This window comes from Hippocampus guttulatus, chromosome 6 (assembly GCF_054856545.1).
Source record: "Hippocampus guttulatus isolate MCC_2025c chromosome 6, RoL_Hgut_1.0, whole genome shotgun sequence".
Taxonomy (NCBI): domain Eukaryota; kingdom Metazoa; phylum Chordata; class Actinopteri; order Syngnathiformes; family Syngnathidae; genus Hippocampus; species Hippocampus guttulatus.
In genome coordinates this window covers 1998937-2023301 of record NC_141266.1, presented here as the reverse complement: position 1 = coordinate 2023301, position 24365 = coordinate 1998937, and the positions used below count along the sequence as shown (strand labels likewise).

The 24365-nt window shown below is 42.0% G+C and overlaps 1 protein-coding gene across 6 annotated transcripts in view; it reads right to left on the bottom strand.

Annotated features, from left to right (window-relative positions):
• The window catches only part of ano10a (anoctamin 10a), a 118460-nt gene that overhangs the window by 72076 nt on the left and 22019 nt on the right, over positions 1-24365 (bottom strand). For all 6 annotated transcript variants that reach the window (XM_086112645.1, XM_086112646.1, XM_086112643.1 and 3 more), the window contains one exon: positions 13393-13512. In XM_086112645.1, coding sequence (XP_085968771.1) covers positions 13393-13512 — 120 coding nt within the window. The remainder of the gene's footprint in view (positions 1-13392; positions 13513-24365) is intronic.

Genomic DNA, 24365 nt, shown 5'->3' with positions numbered 1-24365 from the left:
AATGTGATTCAGAAATAAGTTTCATGTTTTCCTCCTATTCTTTTCGATGTTACTGTCTGTTCGGTTTTTGTGTCACTTACTAGCCAGACATGAACAACGTGAAAGATGTGCAAAATCTAGTAGAGTAATTTTCAAAACTGCATACACAAGTACAAATTTTAATGGCCTGTTCAGTAACACCCATTTGCAGCTTCCGCTTTGCTCCTCTTGAGTGTCATGTGACTTCGGAATGCGAGCATCTTGGGGTGGGGGATGGTCTTCATCCTCCTTTAGACAAAAAACCATGTAGGCTCACCAGTGTCATCTTGATGATGATGATGATGACAGAAGATTCTTGAAGTTTGTTAAAGCTAACTGGTAACTGGTGTTATTCAATACTGAGCAATAAATGACTGACAGATCAGGGCTGGGTAGAGTATCTCATGAGGAAAAACAAGCTCATGAAGCCCGCTGCACCAGGAGGACCAGATCGCAGTATAGTGGCATAGCCAGACCCCTTTTACTAGGGCATGTGCCCCAGTATTAATGAGTTGTGCTGTGTTTAAGACATTGAACTGGCCGGAGCGGTAAAAAAAAGAAAATGGCTTCATAGTTTCTTATGTGTGGAGCAGCGCTGTCAAGTTGGCCCCACCTTTGAAACATGGCTGACGTTGGTCTATATATCAACAACACAGCTCTTAAAAAGTAATTGCAAAGACACGTTGGAAGTTGGTGAGAACCCAACTCGGAAGCTTGCTGAAAATACAGGTGAAAGAGCAGGTAGCTTGACTGCTATGTTCAAAGCAAACTTGAGAAAAAGGAAGTATGAAGCCATGGTTTAACTGCCCTCGAGGCTGAGTAGTAGTTTACTTTAGATGTGCACTTTGTAATTTTCCCTAAAAAGGGCTGTTAAAGGAGCCGTTGTGTGACAAGATATTTTTCCACTGTTATTGATAGACATTGAGTGATATTGTGTGAGAGATTATGTGCTCCAAGTGTGAATAACTGCTCCAAGTGAAAAAAAAAGTTCTTTAAAATCAAAAATAGAAATTGTTTGTTCAGTAAATATTTCTATTTTGCACAAAAAAACCTGATCCATGTTTCCTTGTTGATGAGAGCATTAAAATGGGGGGAAATAGGACAAAAAGAAATCAAAGGAAATTTAGAATAGATAAAAATCAGTGATTATTTACGATTGTGAGTTTACGGTGAAATGATAATTTTGATCAGGATTAAATACAGTGAAACTCCTCTCCAACGAAATCATGTTTGCAGCAAGAAATTTTTCACAACAGCGGGTTTTTCACTGTAGCAAATTTGATCTCAGATGTAAGCACACACACACCCACACACACAAATGTGTGTGTACACGCACACACAAACGTATGTGTACTCTATTTTATTCCAATAGTGCATACGTATGAGCACACACTTATTTGACACTTCATATAGTCAGTGTAGAAAGAAAAAGAGGGAAAGAAATTGCGAAATTTATGATCAGCATTCACTTTCATCAATTTCTTGGATAATGTATTTTATTTTGCTTGCTCCGTCTTTCATTTTGATCACTTTTACCCTCTCTTCCAGCATCAGAGCTCTTCTTGTCTTAGCTGCTTGACATCCAAAGGTCCGTTTTGTAGCCATTTTAGCAATGCAACGTCCATCCTCGTCTGAATCTAACAATAACAAATACTTCCTGGCATGCAATGAACTTTTAAGCCAGCCACGAGACGCTTCGTAGTCCTCGATGGCCATAGTTAGCTCTCGAAGGCTAAAAACCTTACGCAAACTGGAGCGCTTCTCTCTCGTTCGCGCTCCAGTTAGCGTAATGTTTTTAGCGTTCGAGAGCTAACTATGGCCATCGAGGACTACGAAGCGTCCCGTGCCTGTTTTTAGCATGATAACAAGTAAAGCATTCAAGGACACGTTCGTTTATTTGAATGTCCGTTGAGCCACGGGACGCTTCGTAGTCCTCGATGGCCATAGTTAGCTCCCGAAGGCTAAAAACCGTATGCTAACTGGAGCGCTAATGAGAAAGAAGTGCTCCAGTTAGCGTAAGGTTTTTAGCTTTCGAGAGCTAACTATGGCCATCGAGGACTACGAAGCGTCCCGTGGGTGTTTTTAGCATGATAACAAGTAAAGCATTGGAGGAAACGTTCATTTGTTTGAATGTCCGTCGAGCCATGAGCAATTTACTCTGAGCAGCTAATCGGATGCATTCCACTCTATCTTCCACGGATCTAGCTACAGTATCTACACACATAGACAGTGAGGTCCTTCTTGGCCAATCGGAGGCCAGGATGATGCTCGGTAAGCCAATGGCAGAGCAGCTATGAGTATGTTGAGTGCAGGAAACTCGCAGCTGTGACCGAAATGAACATCGTTCACTATGTAAACCAATGTGTTGGTTGCTGTTGCCTTTTTTCGAACGAAGCAGTAGAGGTCGCTGTTGGATAAGACTTCGTTGTAGTGAATGTCTTCGCGAGGCTGGAGCAGAGAAAATGATTTCGTATCACGCAACAGGGGGGTTTTCGTCGTATGGAGGGCAGGAGAATGAGAATTGTGTTAATGCATGAAGATTTTTTCACATAAGGGGGTATTTTCGCCCATGTGGGTTTCGTTATAGAGGAGTTTCACTGTATTTTAATCATTTGAATATTTTAATCGTTTGACAGCACTAATTATATATAAAGAAAGGAATATTATATATACTGTATATATATATATATAGATATAGATATATAAACATATATATTAGAGCTGTCAGTTCAGCGGGTTGTTATCGGCATTAATTTAAATGAATTTTAACGGGATTCAATTTTTTCTCGCGAGATTAACGCGGCACACGTCACAGCGGATGCTACATTGCTCTATCAATAAACCGGAAACAAAACAACAAGCGTGCTGCAGAGGTCCACGCACATGTCTGTTTTGCCAGCCACGGCAGCGCGAGACACCAAAAATGGATACTTAAAGAGTTTATGAATGGAAAGTTTACTTTTAAAAAGTTGCCAGATAGTTCCACTGACAAGACCAAAGTTACCTGGATGTTTTGCAGTCGTAAAATGAGCTATCATCATCGCACATCGAGTCTGAAATCCCACTTAATGGCCAAGCACACAGCTGATGAGAGTACTCCGCCCCCTCGTCGAAGACAGACAGCTATGGATCATTTCAAAGCGAAGAAAATGGATAACAACACGAAGAACACATTTGCTGAAGCCAGAGCTAAATGTATGGCTACTGCATGCAAGACTGTCAACATTGTCCACAGCCAGACTAGCTGAAATAATTCACATTGCATCGAACGACTCCACGACGGATTGCCAGCAAAGCCTCCATTGCAAGCTCTCAACTCAACTCAACTGTATTTATAGAGCACTTTCAAACAGCCATCGCTGCATACAAAGTGCTGTACATGGAGCAATTTAACTCTGATCCACTGGTGATAGGGCACTTTGATCCTCTCCTCTTTCATCTATAACTGCTTCAGTCAACAAAGTGTATGCAGAAAAGTGGTGAAAATTGCATGACTGTCTGTGTCCTATGTGTTGTGTTGTGTTATTTTGACTTCAAAATGGCGCCGCGAGAGTGGCTGCCTTTCCAGCAGCTCCTATATTTTGTTGTTCTACTTCTTCCTTTCATGACTTTGCTGCTGTGAATTGGGAATTTCTCCATTGCGAGACTAATAAAGGTTTTCGTATACAATAAACAGTAAAACAAATCAGTAATAAAGACGGTAGAAAGCACCAAACAGTAAAACCAAGAACAAATCTAAGTCATGCTGAGTCGAATGCCAAAGAATACAAGTGAGTTTTGAGGAGGGTTTTGAAGATGGGCAGCGAGGAGGCTTGCCGAATGTTCAGTGGGAGGTCATTCCAGAGAGAGGGACCAGCAACAGAAAAGGCTCGATCCCCTCTGAGCCTCAGTTTAGTTCTTGGTACGTCTAATAATGTCTGGTCCACAGACCTGAGGCGCCGGGCAGGTGTGTAGGGGCGGATGAGCTCAGAGAGGTAAGGTGGCGCTAGATTATTCAGAGATTTGAAAACAAATAAGAGGATCTTGAAAATAACTCTAAAATGTATGGGGAGCCAGTGAAGGGATGCCAGAGTAGGAGTTATGTGCTCCCTCTTACGAGTACCAGTCAAGAGGGGAGCAGCGGCATTCTGGACCAGCTGAAGGCGCTTAATGGAGGACTGGCAGACTCCAAAGTAAAGGGCATTGCAGTAATCGAGCCGGGATGTGACAAAGGCATGAATTACTGTCTCAAAGCGTTCATGTGAGAGGAGAGGTTTTATTTTGGCCAGCTGTCTAAGGTGAAAGAAGATGGATTTAACAACGGCACCAATTTGCCGATCAAGTTTGAAATCACTGTCCAGTTTAAGGCCCAAGTTTGAGACTGTAGACTTAAGATAAGGAGACAGGGGGCCCAAGTCTACAGGATGGGATGTACAAGGGCCACTGGGACCAAACAACATCACCTCTGTCTTCTTTTCATTGAATTTCAAGAAATTTTGTGCCATCCAGGTTTTGATTTCTTCCAGACAGGATAGGAGTGGCCTTAATGAGAAGGCGTCTTTCTTGCTCAGTGGGACATAGATCTGGCAGTCGTCTGCATAGCAGTGGAAGGGAATACCATGTTTCCTTAAGATGGAACCCAATGGGAGCAGATACAACGAAAACAGCAGAGGCCCCAGTATTGAGCCCTGTGGAACACCACATGACAGGGGAGCAGTGCGTGACTCAGAGCAGCCAAGGCTGACACAAAAGGTTCTGTCAGCTAAATAGGACCTAAACCACTCAAGAGCACTGCCGCCAATGCCCACCAAGTGCTGCAAACGAGTCAGCAGAATACTGTGATCCACTTTATCAAATGCTGCAGTTAAGTCCAATAAAACTAGACACACGTGGTCTCCAGCGTCATTTGCCAGGAGGATGTCATTAGAAACGCGTAACAGGGCTGACTCCGTGCTATGCATTGTCTTGAAACCTGACTCGAAGACCTCCAAGATGTTATGTTCATCCAAGAAAAAATTCAACTGCATGTGCACCACTTTTACCAGAATTTTGGAAATGAAAGGCAGTTTGGAAATGGGCCTGAAACTTGACAGCACATCTGGATCAAGACCAGGTTTCTTGATCAAGGGTTGGACCACAGCATGTTTAAACTGTTGGGGAACTATACCAGAAGAGAGGCTGCTGTTAAAGGGGATGAAGCTTCTTTGTGTTCGTCTGATAGTGACGGTGCGCTAAGACACGTCGAGAGTTCAGCGGTGCAGTGGTAGCAAACACACTGAAAATAAGAAAACGTCTCCAGTGCTGTGCCTCGAACCAAGTGTCGTCATCCAAAATGATGTCGACACAAAACCAGAGAGAGACTTCCGTGCAAGAAGGCCCAACAGAATCAACATAGCCTGACTGCTGTGTTCAAAGCAAAAAACGAAGTATGCAACCATGGCTTAAATCCACTCTAGGCTGAGTACTAGCTTACCTTAGATGTGCACTTTATAATTTTATATTGCTCTGTTTTTATTCCCTAAAAAGAGCTGTTCAAGGGGCTGTTGTGTGACAAAACATTTTTTTCACTGTTGTTGATGGACAGTAATATTGTGTGAGATATTATGTGTGAATAACTGCTCCAAGTGAAAAATGTTCATATAAAATTAAAAATCGAAATTGTGATTTCAGTAAATATTTGCATTTTGCACGGAGAAAACTGATTCATGATTCCGTTGATGAGAGCATTAAGAGGACAAAAAATATATAAAAGTAAATTCAGAAACGATAAAAAAAATGCCTGAGTAATCACAATTAATTTTCAGTAAATTTGAGTGAATTATGACAGTTGCGTTTTGAATTAGATTAAATATTTTAATCGTTTGACAGCTCTAATATATATATATATATATATATATATATATATATACAGCCATCTCGTTACCTCTGCGTCCCACGTCCTAGACGCATAATTTTCCCGCAGGACGCACAGTTCCAAATAATGTGCGTTTTTGGGATGCAAGGAAATTTCTCAGTCAAAACTACAACAACAACAAAAACCTACGACAGGCCTGAGGATTTCATAGAAACGATCGTTACCGGTAGCATGTCGTTTCCGTGGCGTCATTTTGACTTTACCGAAAAATCTTTAACCATAAAAGTCACCGCACACGAGTTGATGGGACACGATCAAGTCTCTCCTGTGTGATCAATGCGATTTCACTGTGTCTTTATGGGTGTTTGTGGTGTGGTGTGTGAGTGTGTTTCTTCTAATTTACTTTTGTTTTGTTTTGTTTTCAGTGTTGGGGGGGGGGGGGGGGGGGGGACTGAACAATGTTATGTGCGCATCCGGGTTGCTATTTTAGTCCGCAAACTGAGGAATCGCGCGGATGAAAGTTTGAGATGGCGGCATAAAAACCTCACAAAGGTCTACCTACGAATTACGACATTTAAGAAATGGGAATGCCAGTCAGATTTTTCGTATGAATTGTCCGAAGGGCGTATCACTAAACTCACCTGTGACGTATGCACAGAACACGAGACCGAGATACGACGAGAGGCACAATTACGAGGAAAGTTGGTCATTAGATCTATAGGTTAATCGCTATGAAAAATATTATGAAGCAGTCTTGGTTATTCTATAATTAACTGGTTGTAGCACGGTAACTTTATGAATAAAACATTCGTCACAAGGTGTAGTCATGCTCATGTTAACTGTCAGTAGAACTCACGATGATGTGTGGTAGATTCTTTCGTCAAATTGATAGATTACACATGCGTTGTTTTGGGAAGAGGATGTCAAGCCACATCAATACTTACCTGTATTAATGATTACCAGTAAATTAATCTTTGCAGTGTGAGACTGGAAAAAATACTCTGATTTTGTGGTATGCTGTATTCATAATGTCATATGACTGCACCATGTGGGACACATACAGTACATTTGACAATAAAGTTTATCCAATCCAATCCAATATTTGGATCCATTTATTTTTTTGAATAAATCTGGTGTCCACAGCTGCTGATGTAATCTTCATTGTTCATGGATAGTTTTCAAACACTTACCCGTGAAACATTATATTTTTCGAGTTTCAGAATTCTTGATTATGACTATCAGTCAAAATAGAAAAATGGGTTCCCATGATGAACGTTTAGGGAACCCAACATTAGTTACCGTGATTTCCCATTGGGTAATCTGACGGAACCGAAAAACGGTTACCGTGAATTTCCGAAATCCTCAGGCCTGCAACTGAGTTATTTACATTTTTTGCAGCATTTGTTGAGAATTGTATGTATATGTTGTTGTTTGTGTTATTATCATATGCAATTGAATAAGTAGACCATTTCAGAATTCGAAATTTGGGACTCTCAAAATGCATAATGGGACTCATACTTGTCTGATCAGTGAGTCCCTGGGACTCGCTGGGGGTAAACTGTAAAATGATCACTGTATATATGATATATATACATTAGAGCTGTCAAACGATTAAAATATTTAATCTAATTAAAAATGCAACTGTCATAATTAACTCAAATGAACTAAATTAATCGTGATTACTCACACATTTTTTATCGTTTCTGAATTTCCTTTTATATTTTTTTGTCCTATTTTTCCCCATTTAATGCTCTCATCAACATGGAATCATGAATCAGTTTTCTATGTGCAAAATGCAAATGTTTACTGAAATAACAATTTCGATTTTCAATTTTACATGAACATTTTTCACTTGGAGCAGTTATTCACACATAATATCTCACACAATATTACTGTCCATCAACAACAGTGAAAAAAAATATTTTGTCACACAACAGCTGCTTTCACAGCTCTTTCTATGGAATCAAAACAGAGCGATATAACATTATAAAGTGCACATCTAAGGTAAACTAGTACTCAGCCTAGAGTGGATTTAAGCCATGGTTGCATCCTTTGTTTTTCTCAAGTTTGCTTTGAACACAGCAGTCAGGCTATGTTGATTCGGTTGGTCCTTCTTGCACAGAAGTCTCTCTACGGTTTTGTGAAGACATCATTTCGGATGACTACACTTGGTTCGATAACAACACTGGAGACGTTTTATTTTCGCTAGGTCGCTACCACTGCACCGCTGAACTTTCGTTGTCATGTCACCTCCTCAGCGCACTGTCACTGTCAGACGAACACAGAGAACCGCCACCCGCTCTATTTATATGGACACGGAACACTGTAACCTTCCACACAAAATAGTTCCAAACAAGTAACAATCACGTCAGTGGCATACATCGTATACCTGTATGATACAGGTAACTTTGGTCTTGTCAGTGGAACAATCTGGCAACTTTTTAAAAGTAAACTTTCCATTCATAAACTCTTTAAGTATCCGTTTTCGGTGTCTCGCGCTGCCGTGGCTGGCAAAACAAACATGCGAGGACCTGTGCAGCGTGCTTGTTGTTTTTTTTCTGGTTTAATATCTATATATATTATACATAGATATATATAATATATTATATATATATAATGATATAGATCGAGCTTTAGGCCCGATGCTGCGCAGCTCAAAACACAGGTAAAATGTGTTCTCTCGTGGCCGCTTGTTTTCAGTGTGACGGAGGAGTCACCATTTTTTATTTTCAGCCCGAGTGAGGGGCAAATCAAATGTGCATGGGTCTTTTCGGTTGTCTTTTTACACTGGCTCAGTTCTTCTTTCACCTTCGCACCATCGACTCGTCTATGCCAAGATTACGGGCAGCAGCTCGATTTCCTTCTTTAACTGTCAGAGTGATCGCTTTTAGTTTAAAAGCTGCATCACATGCTTTTCGTCTGGTATTCTCCATGTTGATCAGGGTTAGAAGAAAGACTGAAATAAGGAAGTTGTGATTACCGGTAATCATACAATTTCATTGGACCCCTGTGTACTACTCATTCATTTTATTGGTTGACTGTTGCCAGGTCACACATTTATCCCCGCTACGGCAAAAGAGTGGAAGTTGTGATTAGTCATACAATCTCATTGGACCTCTGTGAACTACTCATTCGTTTTATTGGTCCATGTTTTTCCCGCGATGGAAAAAAAAAATTAATTAAAAAGCCGCTTCATATTACACGCAGTGTTGAAAGTGTGGGGAAAAAAAGTAGCGGCTTGTAATCCGGAAGTTTTTGACTATGTTCAGACGGCAAGATTTGGTCCGGTGCTACGCCGGGGCTGCCCAAGTAGAGCGTTCACACGTGCAAATTAGCTCCGGCGTAGCCCCGGAAAACAGCTTACACCGGACCAAATTTGATCCACCACAGGGATGTGGTTTAAAAATTTGCTCCAGAGCAAATGCTCGTTTGCGAAGCAGCACCGATGTAAATCTGCACGTGTGAACGCAACTGGGTTAAATTTGCTCCAGAGCAAATGCTTGTGAAGAGTTTACGTACGGCGAGAATGCGTTGCTTTCGTGCTCTGTCGGACTTCCTTCATGTGTTTTTTTAATAACGACACAAGACTTGGCTGGTAAAATCTTTCCTTTTGTAGGAGACTGGACTGTCTCGGAGTTGTTTGGTTGGTTGTTCCTTTGTTGTGTGTTCACAACCCCCCGCTCCCCATATAATTTATTTTGTGATTTCCTCTCTTGATTTTCTGTTTGCCACATTACGTGTTTGCTTTTCTGAGTGTCGTTGATTTAAGTTTTCGGGGGGGGGGGGGGGGGGGGTCATTGAACGCTTCTCGAGCAGAAGGCACGGAAACCGAGAAGGACGTGCCTGTACAGTAGTTGCTTGAGTTGTGTATGTTTTAAAAAGAACCAACACGACAGCTCATTTGTTTTCTGTCGTTTTGCTCCGCTGCAGAAACTGCCGTGTGAGCGCAAGTGGGGCTGCACCGACGCTGTGCCGGTGCTGACACGCTCAGCGGCTTTGTACGTGTGAACGCTCCACACAATTTGCTGCGGTGTAAAATATATCGCAACAAAATACATCGGTGCAGCGGCGGAGCAAATGTGTGCCGTGTGAACACCCCTTTTGTTGCAGTTCCGAAAAAAGGAGAGCTGTGGTGTTAATTTTTTATTATGTCTCAACAAATACAGGTACGTCTTTGTCTGTCTCCGTGCCTTCTTCCGTTCGACTCGAGAGGCGTTCAAGACCGCCTCCGAAAAACGTAAACTAACGATGACTTCAATGAAGCTACAAAAATTGAAAATAATACATCAAAACTGAAAAGCAAGCGAGGATATCACAAAATAAATTCTATAGGCCCCCCCCCTACATAATTTATATTGTGATTTCATCATTTGTGAATACACAACAAAGAAATAAATAACTACAACTGACATCTGATCGTACTGTTGGAGCTACGATCAAGGAAATGCCAATGCATTTTTCGGAGGCGGTCATGAACGCCTCTCGAGTTGACCGGAAGAAAAGAAGGAATGGAGACGGACAAAGAAGCACCTGTATTTGTTGAAAAAAGGAGAGCTGTGGTTGTGGTTTCATTTTTTTTTTTTTTACACGCAGACTTTATTCATGGTTTTCACAGTCTCAACAAATACAGGTACTGTACATCTTTGTCCGTCTCCGTGCTTTCTTCCGTTCCACTCGAGAGGCGTTCATGGCCGCCTACGAAAAACGTAAATTACTTCAATGAAACCACGAAGAAAATCAAGCGAGGAAATCACAAAATAAATTCTGTAGGGGGGGATATAGAATTTATTTTGTGATTTCCTCGCTTGATTTTCTGTTTTGACGCATTATTTTAAATTTTCGTAGTTTCATTTAAGTACTGTAATCGTTAATTTACGTTTTTCAGAGGCGGTCATGAACACCTCTCAAGTTGAACGGACGCCTCTCGAGTTGAATGGAAGGAGCGTACCACCATCTAGTGGAGGCATTGTAGAGTGCGCCTTATAATCCAGTGCGTCTTTTAGTGCGGAAAATACGGTAATCCATTCATTTGTTGTGTACAAGTAATAATGCGATGACTAAACATTTTTGTGGTTTCACTATCATCAGGGCCTCCGAGGGAAGACGTAACTCCAACGTGGTCCACGAAAAAACGAGTTTGCGCTCCGCCCCATCTCTCAAGTATTGCAGCTCCTATATTTTGTTGTTCTACTTCTTCCTTTCATAACTTTGCTGCTGTGAATCGGGAATTTCTCCATTGCGAGACTAATAAAGGTTTTCTTATCTTATCACAAGGCCTGGTGTGCGAATTTTCATGAGTTGTCCCGGTTGATTCGACCTCCAAAATAAGCCTTATTTTTCTTGACAAGCCGGATGTTGCAGCTTTTGATGAAAGAAAATGTGTGTACATCATGAAAAGCGGGACATTTAGTTGCTATTTTATTTATTATTCTTTTATGAAGTTTTAGCCTTGATGTAACTACTTTGGCTGGAACCTGGGATTGGGAAAAATGAACAATCCCTCTCTCCTAAATGGGCATGACCTGTGAGTCATTACCCAAAGAACACAAGTGGCTAAAATTAGTTTATTCCGTAGGCCGTCTGGCCTTTCCCTGAGAGAAAGCGTGAGAAACTTTATCATCCAGGAGGGGCTCAGACTTGAGCAGCTTCTCCTCCGCATCGGGAGGGCATCTGTTTAACCCTGGAGAACCCACATGGTCAAATTTGGCCCCTATAAATTCTGCTACTCAAATGCTACCCTTAAATCCCAAAGGGTCAGATTTGGCCCTAATCCTAAATTAGAATTAAAGCATTGAATATTTGAAAAAACATTTTGGTGTTCAGTGAACATATAGCAGTCATTTAATGTATAATTCATCATTTTCCAAAGAAGAAAAAGATTCTTGAGTTCTCCAGGTTTAAGATGCCTCCCGGACACCCTGAGGAGCTTGACAAAGTGGGGCTAGCGAGAGTGAAGTCTGGACTTTCCAGCTTGAGCTGCAGCCCCTGCCACCCAACCTCTGACAAGCAGCAGGCACTGGATGGATGGAAATAAATAAGATCTCAACACAACTGTATTTATCGAGCACTTTTTTCGATATTATAAACCGTTCCAAGTGAAATAGAAAACCATACATGCTTTCAGCGTTTTTTGGCCACGACATTTGTCAAAGGAGAAGAATCGGTGCTTGGTGGTTGCGCTTTCTCGGCAGGACATGTGTACCAGCACTGATTTTGATTGGGAGGAGTCGGCGCCATTTGACTTTGGGTGTTGGACAGTCAAATGTTTTTGCGCCTGTAATGGGCAGCATTTTTCACAGCCACATTTTGTTCAGTGACGATGTCGGCGCTGTTGGACAGTCTGCTTTGGTGCGGCTGGGTGGATGGCTACTGAAGTTGAGGATGAGGAGAGAGGGGCGTCGGCACGGAGCGCGGATGCGTATTTGGAACATAGTCGCCGCTTGGAATTGAATCGGATTTACAGGGGACAGAAGTGAAACAAATCTCTTTTTTCGTAAATGGACGCTACAGCTTCTTGTTTGCTTTGAAACTTAGCTTGTAGCCGACATGTGCACATTTTGAGCATGAAGTCTTTGATCAACTGGTGAAATGACACTTTGATTCTCTCCTGTTTCATCTAGAACTGCTTCAAAAACAAAGCGCATGAGGGAAAAGTGGTTAAGATTGCACGACTGTCCGTGACTTTACGTTGTGTGTTGTGTTTATTATTTACCATATTGGCCCGAATATAAGACAGTGTTTTTTGCATTGAAATAAGACTGAAAAAGTGGGGTTCGTCTTATATTCGGGGTCTAGACATTATACCCATTCACGACGCTAGATGACGCCAGATATCATTGTCACAAAGAATAAAAATAAAAATAGGGGTAACACGAAGAAGAAAAATAAAAAAATAGCGGTAAGAAAGAAAAGAAGAAAATAATAGAAGAGATAACAGAAAATGGAGAAACATAGCGACAGTCTGGAGAAAAGTGGGTCGAATATCGGCCAGGTTAACTGGCAGCTGAGGAGAAGTTATGATGTAATTTACGTTTCAAAAAGCAGAAGCCATTCATTTACAAAGGTGATTGCACTTTAGTTTACATATTTAAATGTTCAGATATTAAGATTTGAATGAGGCAAAATAACATGCATTTTCTCTCAAATATATTGTTATAATCATTTGTTTCAGATGTACTGTAATTATTTTCTGTATAAAAATTAATTTGGTGTTCAAAAAGTCTTTTTTCAAACCTGAGTCTTGAAAAAGAGGGGGTCGTCTTCTAATCAGGGACGTCTTATATTCGGGCCAAAACTTTATGTTAACTGTTTTGTTAAGCGCTTTGTTACAGCTGCAGCTGTTGTGAAAGTGATGTATAAATCTGAATGTATTGTATTGTACATGTGCAAATGTAGTTGGATTACCCTTTGCAGTCGGGCTCCCATACACAATTTACTCATAAAAACGGCCATTCTGAATATTTGTTCAAATGTGCTCCTCCTACTTCATACATAGAATATGTCCAATATGTATTTATTGATACACTAATTTATTCTCTTACCAAGAGGCTGAAGGGATGTCTTGACCTTTTTGTACCACTTAAAAGAAAGTCTCTTGAGTTCCTCTTGGTCATGGAGTGGAAACATACCGATCAGTATCCTTTTGGATTGCAGTCTACGAACTGAAATGAAAAGAGGAAAAATTGCATTCACCAAAGTTTCAATTGCCATATTGTAGAGATCAACAAAACAGCTTTGTTGCCATACTCCTTTCTACTGCATTCTCTCTTACATAATTTGCTGTACTATGAATCTGTTCTGTCCCCAATTTACAGTCAATCTAAATTTGAATGTTAAATTTAAGTTACACTAAAGCAGGGGTGGGCAATTATTTTCCCAGGGGGGGCCAAATGAGAAGCAGAAAATATTGTGGAGGGCCGGGCCAAAAGTTAGAAATCTACTCCATTTCAATTTTATTTCTATGTTGTTAATGACATTGTTTACAGATAGATAATGAAAGTGCAGTTATTTTACAGAAAAATGATTTCTTCAGTGAAATTACGCAAAACAATTATAATTGTGCAACATTTGTAACTCTTTTTCAGTAAGATGAACACTACGTTTTCTGATTTTAACTTTCCCATGAAGATAGCACAATGTCTTTGTATGCCAGTAATGATGTAACATAACACATTTTTTGTCTCAACTGCGAAACAATGTTGAAAAAATACAAGCAAGCATGTTTCAGTGCTTTGTTTTTTTTTTCTTGTTCAGTAGAGCTTAATCTAGCCCAGGAGTGGGCAAACCTTTTGGCTCGGGGGCCACATTGATTTCTAAATTTGACAGGTGGACCGGGTCAGCACAAGACACGGTCCATATAAAAAACTGTATGTTGACAGTCCATACCAAACATCAACAGAACAAAAGCATGAAAGTATTACCATACTTTTTAAAAAAATGAGAACAGTGAAACAACTGTGGTATTTGTCCTGGATGAACGTCCAAGTATGTTGACAACATACAGGTACATGTGTGACAACACAAGCAACAATGTGCAACAATATATTGCCCAAAAAAATGCAGCATACAGTGCATGTATATGACAAAATATAACAAAGTTAGGACTATTTGCTACAAAATGAGACGAGTAAAAGACCTGGTGGCTTTCTTTCCACTCACTCACTGTCTCGAACTTGACCTCCCCTCGATCACCACACGAGACAGCGTTGCTCAGCTGATAATAATAATAATAATAATAATAGATTTTATTTATAAGCGTTTTTCAAGACACCCAAGGACACTTTACAATAACAAAAAACACAAAACAATACGGGTTGAGCAGCGGCAGCCAAAACGCGCCAGCGTTCACTCAACCCAAAAGTCAGAAACAAGGGAGGGACAGGGGGAGAAAAAAAAACCCATGCTCGAACTACCCTCATTTGAGGATAATTTGAGTGAGGCAAAAAACTCTTGCACAAGCATATGACAGTTACAACAGGTCACAAGACATAAACAATGAAGACGGTGAAACAAGGGAATGTATGAGGGAGGGGGTGATGGTGGGGGACTAAGACATGTTATACAACAGTCTCCCTTTTTTGAGCGCGAGACAGTAAGAACAGGAATACTTTCAAGCAGGGGTCTGCAACAGGTAGCCTCCGAAGAGCACATGTATAACCTCAAAGGCTATTCTTAAAAAGAGTGGTCATTTAAAAATGTGAACACTCAGAGATGTCGTGCAACGAACTGTTCCAGCCACGGGACGCTTCGAAGTCTTCGATGCCCTTAGCGCGATGGAACTTGATTGCTCTTATTAGCGGTCCAGTTTGGGAAATGTTTAGCACAATAACAGTCAAACCATTCTGGAAACGTTTATTTACTCGACTGTCCGTCGAGCCGCATGCAATTCACTCTGAGCATGGAAATACCCAGAATCGGACTGAGCAAGAATCGCTTCCTCATTTTTCAAAGTCTCGTAGATTTGAGAATTTCAGACTCCAGGCGTCTCATGAATGTTTCGTACTTTGTAACCCGCTTTGTTTAATTAGATACACTTCACTTTCTCTTCCGCGGCCATGACTGTTCCTCTTCATTTGGATGCCATGATCTACAGCAGGGGTCCCCAACCGCCGGTCCGCGGATCGGTACCGGTCCACAGGGCATTTGGTACCGGGCCGCACAGAAAGAACTTGCCTTAATTCCGTTTTATTTATTTCGGAACACGAAAGACGTTTTATTTTGAAAAATTAGCGGATTCTCCGTTACATCCGTCTTTGTCAGGCTTGACACACGTCAAACCACGCTTCTGCGTCACGTGACCGATTACGCAAAAAAAAAAAAACGACTGGAAAAAAAATTGTAAAAAAACTGCTGGAGATCGCAAATGACGCCGGCCTTAAAAGGACGTTCGAGACAACTGGATTAAAGTTATGGCTGAATATTCTGAGATCGCCACAATAGCACTGTTGCTATTTCCGACATGCTACTACCTGTGTGAGGCGGGGGTTTTCTGCAACAACGGCGACTAAAACAAAATTACGAAGTAGACTGGACATAAAACACACACTTGAGGTGTCATTGTCTCCTATTACCACGAGATGGGACCGTCTGCAGAAAATCAAGCTCGGGGGCTGTGGTGAGTCGTCATTTTCATGCACTTTGAATTTGCATTGTATCGTATTTTGAAGGCATTAAACATTACCATCGCGATCAGTGTTGCGGCCAGATTATACGCTCCATGTGTTTATTTTATTGTTATTATATTTCGAAAACGCCACAGTTTTCATGCTGCTCATATCATATTATTTTGTTGTATTATTTCCGCCACACCTTAAATGCCGGTCCCTGAAAAAATTGTCTGACATAAACCGGTACGTGGGGCAAAAAAGGTTGGGGACCCCTGATCTACAGGACATAAAAATGTTCGCAATTCCAGTAAAACTCACTGCAATAAAGAGTCACTTGCATGTCGTTGTTTTGAATCCAATAATTGAAAATAGCGGCGCAGACACACTTATTCCGTTGTATCGAGCGGAGTAGCGCTACTACTGCGGGCTTCCGTATCCTCTCCCCCTCCCTTCCTGTGCTCTGCAACTTCAAGTAACTGCGCCACCTGGCATTGAAATGCCTGTCATTACAGGTCCAAATGAAATGAATGCAATCATTTACATCAAACCTTAATTGTGTACTGTACCAACCTTCGGTGGGCCGGATTAAAAAGACCAACGGGCCGGATCCGGCCCGTGGGCCGTAGTTTGCCTAGACCTGCACTACAGCAACATTAATATTTCTATGCATAGTTGAGAGTATTTTTTATGCATCGTAACTTGATTGATTTCTTTGTAAACAGCGTAGTTCCTCAACCGGACGTGATGTCGTCAAAGCGGAAGATGCATATCCGGAAGCAACAAGGAGAGCGATAGATCGTCACCAAGAGAGAAATGTGATGGTAGTTGAGTCTCATCCAGCACAATCCACATACATCTTATGCCTTTGGTAGCATCGTGGGTATGTACAAGTTTGTATTTTTATCGATGAACAGTTCTGTGACGCTTTATGTTAAAAATGCTGTTCGGCGATGTGTATAAAACATGTTAGGATTTGAGCAAGCGCTCGCTAATTGCGTTAGCACGATGACGTCTTGTTAGTTTCGCGGTCGAGGTAATGTTAGCTAATTTAGTTGGTTGTGAACGAAAAGCAAATCATATACACTGCGAATTCAGTTTGTTTTTTATTGTAACATCTGTGCATGGTGTGAATTGAAGGTAATTTCATCTCGTATTGTATGTTACAGTTTCACCTTTTTCTCCATCATTAAACCTGTGGACTAAGAGTGACGTCTTCAGACAGTTTCACCTTTTTCTCCATCATTAAACCTGTGGACTAAGAGTGACGTCTTCAGAGTCGTGGTGGAGAAGATGAGTTTAGCTGACTGTCCAAATCTGGACAAGGCAGTACAGTGAAACCACGGCTTCCTAGCGGGCAAGATAACGTGAACACGCTGGTCGAAACAAACCATCACTTTCAACAAGTAGGCCAACAAATCAGTGTCCTGAAGTCAGCAGGATAAAATAGACGAAGTCGCCATGTCAAAGACACATCCACATGTTTCGTCTGTGCACTCTAGTGCCTCGTCAACAACATCCTCTGCTGCATCTTGAGCAAGAGCAAAAGCAGAAGCTGCAAAAGCACGTCTTTACTACGCTGAGGAAGAAATTAACCTGGAACTCGAAAAAGCTAAGTTGGAAGCATCAATGCAAATGCTTGAATACAAGAAAGAAACTGCAGCAGCCATTGCGGAAGCAGAAGCACTGGAAGCTGCTGTTGATAACATGAACGAACAACGTAGTCAAATGCTTGTGTCAGATTCTACTCCCTTGACAGCCACGCAGCACACTCAACAGTATGTTGCTGAACAAGCCAAAGCTTTGGAAACAGAACACCACCCAAATGAAAAGGATGTCTCACTAACACCCCACAATATTTCCCAACATGTTCAACCTTGTAAGGATGAATATGTTTGTGAGCCCCGACAAGTGAAGTTTGAAAGATGTCATTCTACACTGCCACACCGATTTAGAAATCAGAACAACCAAATGTTGCATCACCCCTATGCTATCCCATGTCTCCTAATTTCAACGACAGTAACTCCAATGCAAACGAATTTGTGAGATACCTTGCACGCCGTGAATTGGTATCTAGCAGCTTACTCCAGTTTAATGACAAGCCACAGAATTACAGAGCCTGGAAACGCTCATTCCACTCTGCGACCGACGGCTTGAATTTAACAGCAAGTAAAGAAATTGATCTTCTAAAATGGCTAAGTGAGGAGTCAAAAGAACATGCCGAACGGATAAGGGCAATTCATGTCAATAATCCAGAAGCAGGCCTAGACATGTTATGGACAAGACTCGAACGAACTTACGGTGCAACGGAAGCAATCAAAGATGCTCTCTTCAAACGCATTGACGCCTTTCCAAAAATAGGGAAGAGGGAATATGCTATGTTAACGAAGTTACGTGATCTTCTCATGGAACTACTCTCAGCTAAGGATGAAGGAGTCTTACCTGGTCTGTCCTTTCCTCGACGCAGCTAGAGGAGTTAACCCAAGAGCGCACAAGCTTCCCTTTCGCCTGCAAGAGAAGTGGGCTTCAGTTGAGAGTATAAGCGAGAAGAGAATGTGCATTATCCATTCATCAGTTTATTTGTAGATTTTGTTCCTCAAGAAGCAAGCATTGCCAACGATCCAAGCTCCAACTTTATCACTCAGGCAGTGTACCCAAGGCTGAAAAATCAACATGACAGACAAAAAAGAATCTGAAAATCTCATCTTACAAAACAGAGATAAAACCCAAGACGGATCCTGACTTGACTGAGTCTCCAACGAAAGCAGTGGACGCTGACAATATGTGTCCGATTCATGGGAAGCCACACCCTTTGCATAAATGTCGTGCGTTTAGAGAACAACCCATAGAAGATCGCAAAACGTTCTTGAAAGAAAACAATCTTTGCTTCAAATGTTGTTCGTCAACGCACAACGCCAAAAACTGCAAAGTCCAGTTTCAGTGTTTTAAGTGCAAGAGTGAGAGACATTGCACGGCCCTACATCCAGAGCCCACAGCATGTATGGAAGTGGAGGTCCCTGCTCCAGAGCATGGCGGGGAGGAAGTCAAAACTTTGCCTGAATCCGACATCACAACCAAATGCACCAAAGTCGGCGGTGGAGACCTCACAGACCGATCCTGTTCAAAGATTTGCCTTGTGAAGGTGTATCCAGCTGGTCACAGAGAGAGGGCGGTGAAAGTCTACCCAATTTTGGATGAGCAAAGCAATAGGTCCCTGACCCGCTCGCAGTTCTTTGATGTGTTTGCTGACAAAAGTCCAAGTGTCCCATACACACTGAAAACATGCACGGGAGTAAAAGAAGTGACAGGAAGGCGGACAAATGGATATGAATTAGAATCCCTGGATGGAACACTCAGAATTCCACTACTCAGCCTTACTGAATGTAATGACATTCCGAAAAACAGACGAAATTCCAACTCCAAGTGTCGCTCTTCATCATGCACATTTAAAGTCAAGAGCTCATCTCATTCCAGAAATGGATCCAAATGCACAAATCATGCTTCTCTTAGGTTGGGACGTCATCAGAGTACACAAGGTACGCATACAAGTTAATGCAACACAACCAGCCCTATGCTCAGAAGCGAGATGTTGGCTAGGTTGTTGTAGGCAATGTGTGCCTCGGCAGCATCCACAGACCACTAACAATCAGCTCTTTTTATACAAGCATCGCAGAGTTACAACGGCCATCCATCTTTAAGCCATGCCCTAATGTGTTCCAAGTGTTTCTTATCAAATTTGGAAAGACTGCTGGCGTAACTCTCTTCCCCCGCATTTTTTTCAGGAGGTTCTCCCGAGTGTTGGTGCATCAGTCTTGAACATCATCAACAGCAGCCTCTCTTCTGGTATAGTTCCCCAACAGTTTAAACATGCTGTGGTCCAACCCTTGATCAAGAAACCTGGTCTTGATCCAGATGTGCTGTCAAGTTTCAGGCCCATTTCCAAACTGCCTTTCATTTCCAAAATTCTGGTAAAAGTGGTGCACATGCAGTTGAATTTTTTCTTGGATGAACATAACATCTTGGAGGTCTTCCAGTCAGGTTTCAAGACGATGCATAGGACGGAGTCAGCCCTGTTACGCATTTCTAATGACATCCTCCTGGCAAATGACACTGGAGACCACGTGTGTCTAGTTTTATTGGACTTAACTGCAGCATTTGATACAGTGGATCACAGTATTCTGCTGACTCGTTTGCAGCACTTGGTGGGCATTGGCGGTAGTGCTCTTGAGTGGTTTAGGTCCTATTTAGCTGACAGAACCTTTTGTGTCAGCCTTGGCTGCTCTGAGTCACGCACTGCTCCCCTGTCATGTGGTGTTCCACAGGGCTCAATTCTGGGGCCTCTGCTGTTCTCGCTGTATCTGCTCCCATTGGGTTCTATCTTAAGGAAACATGGTATTCCCTTCCACTGCTATGCAGATGACTGCCAGATATATGTCCCACTGAGCAAAAAAGACACCTTCTCATTAAGGCCACTTCTATCCTGCCTGGAAGAAATCAAAACCTGCATGGCACAAAATTTCTTGAATTTCAATGAAAAGAAGACAGAGGTGATACTGTTTGGTCCCAGTGGCCCTTGTACATCCCATCCTGTAGACTTGGGCCCCCTGTCTCCTTATCTTAAGTCAACAGTCTCAAACTTGGGCCTTAAACTGTCCACAGTGATTTCAAACTTGACCGGCAAATTGGTGCAGTTGTTAAATCCAGCTTCTTTCACCTTAGACAGCTGGCTAAAGTAAAACCTCTCCTCTCTCATGAACACTTTGAGACAGTAATTCATGCCTTTGTCACATCCCGGCTTGATTACTGCAATGCCCTTTACTTTGGAGTCAGCCAGTCCTCCATTAAGCGCCTTCAGCTGGTCCAGAATGCCGCTGCTCCCCTCTTGGCTGGTACTCGTAAGAGGGAGCACATAACTCCTACTCTGGCATCCCTTCACTGGCTCCCCATACATTTTAGAGTTATTTTCAAGATCCTCTTATTTGTTTTCAAATCTCTAAATGACCTCGCGCCACCTTACCTCTCTGAGCTCATCCGCCCCGACACCAGACATTATTAGAAGTACCAAGAATTAAACTGAGGCTCAGAGGGGATCGAGCCTTTTCTGTTGCTGGTCCCTCTCTCTGGAATGACCTCCCACTGAACGCTCGGCAAGCCTCCTCGCTGCCCATCTTCAAAACCCTCCTCAAAACTCACTTGTATTCTTTGGCATTCGACTCAGCATGACTTAGATTTGTTCTTGGTTTTACTGTTTGATGCTTTCTACCGTCTTTATTACCGATTTGTTTTACTGTTTATTGTATATGTTAAATTGCTCCATGTACAGCACTTTGTATGCAGCGATGGCTGTTAGAAAGTGCTCTATAAATACAGTTGAGTTGAGTTGAGAAGTGAAAGAAAAGTACAACACCATCCAAGGGACGAGCCATCTCACAACATGCTCTGAAAAGGAATGTATCTGCGATAAGGACCATCTTAGCTGTAACGTTTTCCGGCGAACCAAAGGTTCACAAAATGGCACCGTCAATTCAGGATGCTTCATCCATGAAAATCATGAACCATAGACTACATAAAGATTCCAACAACAGTTGGGTACCCCTGAAAAACCCACGCCGACGGCTTCCCAACAACAGGCCCCTGGCACTAAAATGTCTCATGTCTCTTGGGTGAAACCTTGATAAGCCTGAGATGAGGTCTCTGTCTACAGTTGAAGCTGCCTTTGACTTGCGAAAGAAGACGAAAGATGTCCTCTCTAGATCAAACCTGAGATGACACAAGATCGCAGCAAACCCCAAAGAGGTCATGGAAAGACCTCAACATTAACACAGACAAAATGCTGATACAATGAAGTCTTGGACTCAATTGGAATCTACAAACAGACTGCTTTGTCTCTGATGCGATAAAACCTTACACTCGACGAGGTGTCTTATCCACCATTAACAGCCTCTATGACCCTCAAGGATTTGCAGCTCCAGTTACTATGCAAGGCAAGGCAATTCTAAGAGAACTCACTGCAGAGAATGGTAACTGGGATGCACCATTGTCTTGTGAAATGGAGGAGTCCTGGACATCATGGAGGACATCTTTAAGAGAATTGACAAATCTGGTAATTCCTCGGGCCTACACTGAATCTTCACGATTGTCAGCTGTCCACAGGGAATTATTTGTCTTCTCTGACAGCTTAACAAAAACAATTGCTGTGGTAGCCTACCTCAAAATACCTACCAACAATTACCAACCAACATTGACCACAACAGTGTTAAGTCCTCCCTTTCAGAACAAGCATGTTCCTGGACTTTGAACTCTCCACACACTTCCCATTTGAGGAGCATGGGAAAAAATGATCGGGCTCGCCAAGAAGATACTCGACTCCATGTTCCTTCAGTTGAAAGACAAACTTACCTATGAAGTATTGGTAACCTTTATGGCAGAAGTACCAGCTATCATCAATTCCCGACCGCTTGTTCCAACTGACTGAGCCGAGTTGTTCTTACTCACACAAGCTACTCTCCTAACTCAGAAGGTGCTTCCTCGACCAGCTCCTGCAGGAGAGTTTGGACCCGCTGACCTCTCTACAAGCGCCAGTGGAGGCATGTCCAGCATCTGTCCAACACCTTCTGGGACAGGTGGCATAAACAGTTTCTCCCAACACTGCAAGCCCGAAGGAAGTGGTGGTCTCCACGCAAGAACATCGAGCCGAAGAGCATCGTTCTCCTTAAGGATCGCCAAGTACACAAGAACGAATGTCCGTATGTTAACGACTTTTTCAAACAGAGACGGAAGGGTTCGCCAAGTCGAGGTGAAAGTGATAGAGCCTGGAGGAGAGGCATTGTTCGTAAGACCAGTCACTGAACTGGATTTGCTTCTTCCTCCAGATGGGTAGACAATGGACAAGTGGGTGGCATGTCATCATGCCAGGCGGGGAGTGTTCTGTCCCAATTTTACAGTCAATCTAAATTCAAATGTTGTATTGAAGTGACACGAAAGCAGTGTTTCTCAAATAGTGGGGTGTGCCCCCCCCCTGTGGGGAGGGGGGCGTGAGGCTCCGTCAAGGGGGGCGCGTTTGACCTCGGGGAACATGCTTTTTTAAATTTTTTACTGTCCTAAAATAACATGCAGTTGCACCTCCACTACGTTAGGGGGCAGTGGCGCTCTCATTGGCAGAGTTTGCGCAGGGAGCATTCTCAGGGAGGAAATATGACAAGGCGTATGTAGTGCTTGGCTTCAATGTGACTGCGGTGGCAGACGAGGAAAGATCGATGTGCTTACTGTGTCTAAAGATTTTGGTAGCGGACAGCATGAAGCCAAATAAATTAAGGTGTCACTTAAAGACGTTACACCCCAATCACGCTGATAAACTGCTTGAGTTTTTTTTCCAGCGAAAACGTGCCGAATATTGCCAACAATCATGTCGCTTTGTGAATGCTACTTCAGTAAACTAAAATACAGGTCCCGGCTGCACATTGAGCAGGAGCCGAGAGTTGCTGTGTCCTGCTTCAAACCTCGCTTCAAAAAGCTGTGCATTGCATAACGTGCTCATTGTAGCCATTAATCCAGACATCATCTTTGATTTAAAAAAAAGAAATGTACAAATTCTTTTAGATATTTTTGTTTTGCTGGTTAAAGTTTTTTTTTAATCTTGTGCTCATGAGATAATGTTGATTCGTTTGAATGCATTACTAGTTATTGATTTTATGTAATTTTATTTTTCAGTATCGTATGGTTTGACATGGCCAGTCAATAAATATTTATTGTTAAATTAAGGATTTAATGTTATTTTTGAATTTCAGAAGCACTTTAAATCTTTTCTGTTCCAGTTACAAAAGCTATTCTTTGTTGTAAGTTGGTCCATATTTCTTTCTTTTTTTATTCTCTTTTACGTAAATAAGGATACAGTGTTATGCAAAGATGTACTGATAACAATTTTATAGACAAATGATACTAAAAAAACATACAAAATTGTATGTTTCAGTTTCACCTTTTTCTCCATCATTCAACCTGTGGAGTAAGAGTGACATCTTCAGAGTCGTCTTGTCGAAGATGAGTTGAGCTGACTGTCCAAATTTGGCCGAGACAGTATAGAGTCAATACAGTTAAGTTCACAAACTGAAATCAGAAGAGGAAAAACTGCATTCATCAAAGTTTCAAATGCCATATTCTAACCATCAACAAAAGGGCTATCGTGTCATTCTCCTCTCAAATGCATGCTCAATCTTATATTTTGCTGTACTTTAATTGGGTCAATACTGTAACTTGGTCACAGTGCTTCTTTCTGTCAAATGGGTTAAAAGCCAGCACCGTGATGGTCCGAAGATGAATTTCGAACTTGGTGCCAACTACTGTGAACTCCAGAGGCAGGTCAAGAAAGAAAGAACAAACGCTGGGGTCAAGGGTCAGAAGGAGTCATCTTGCAT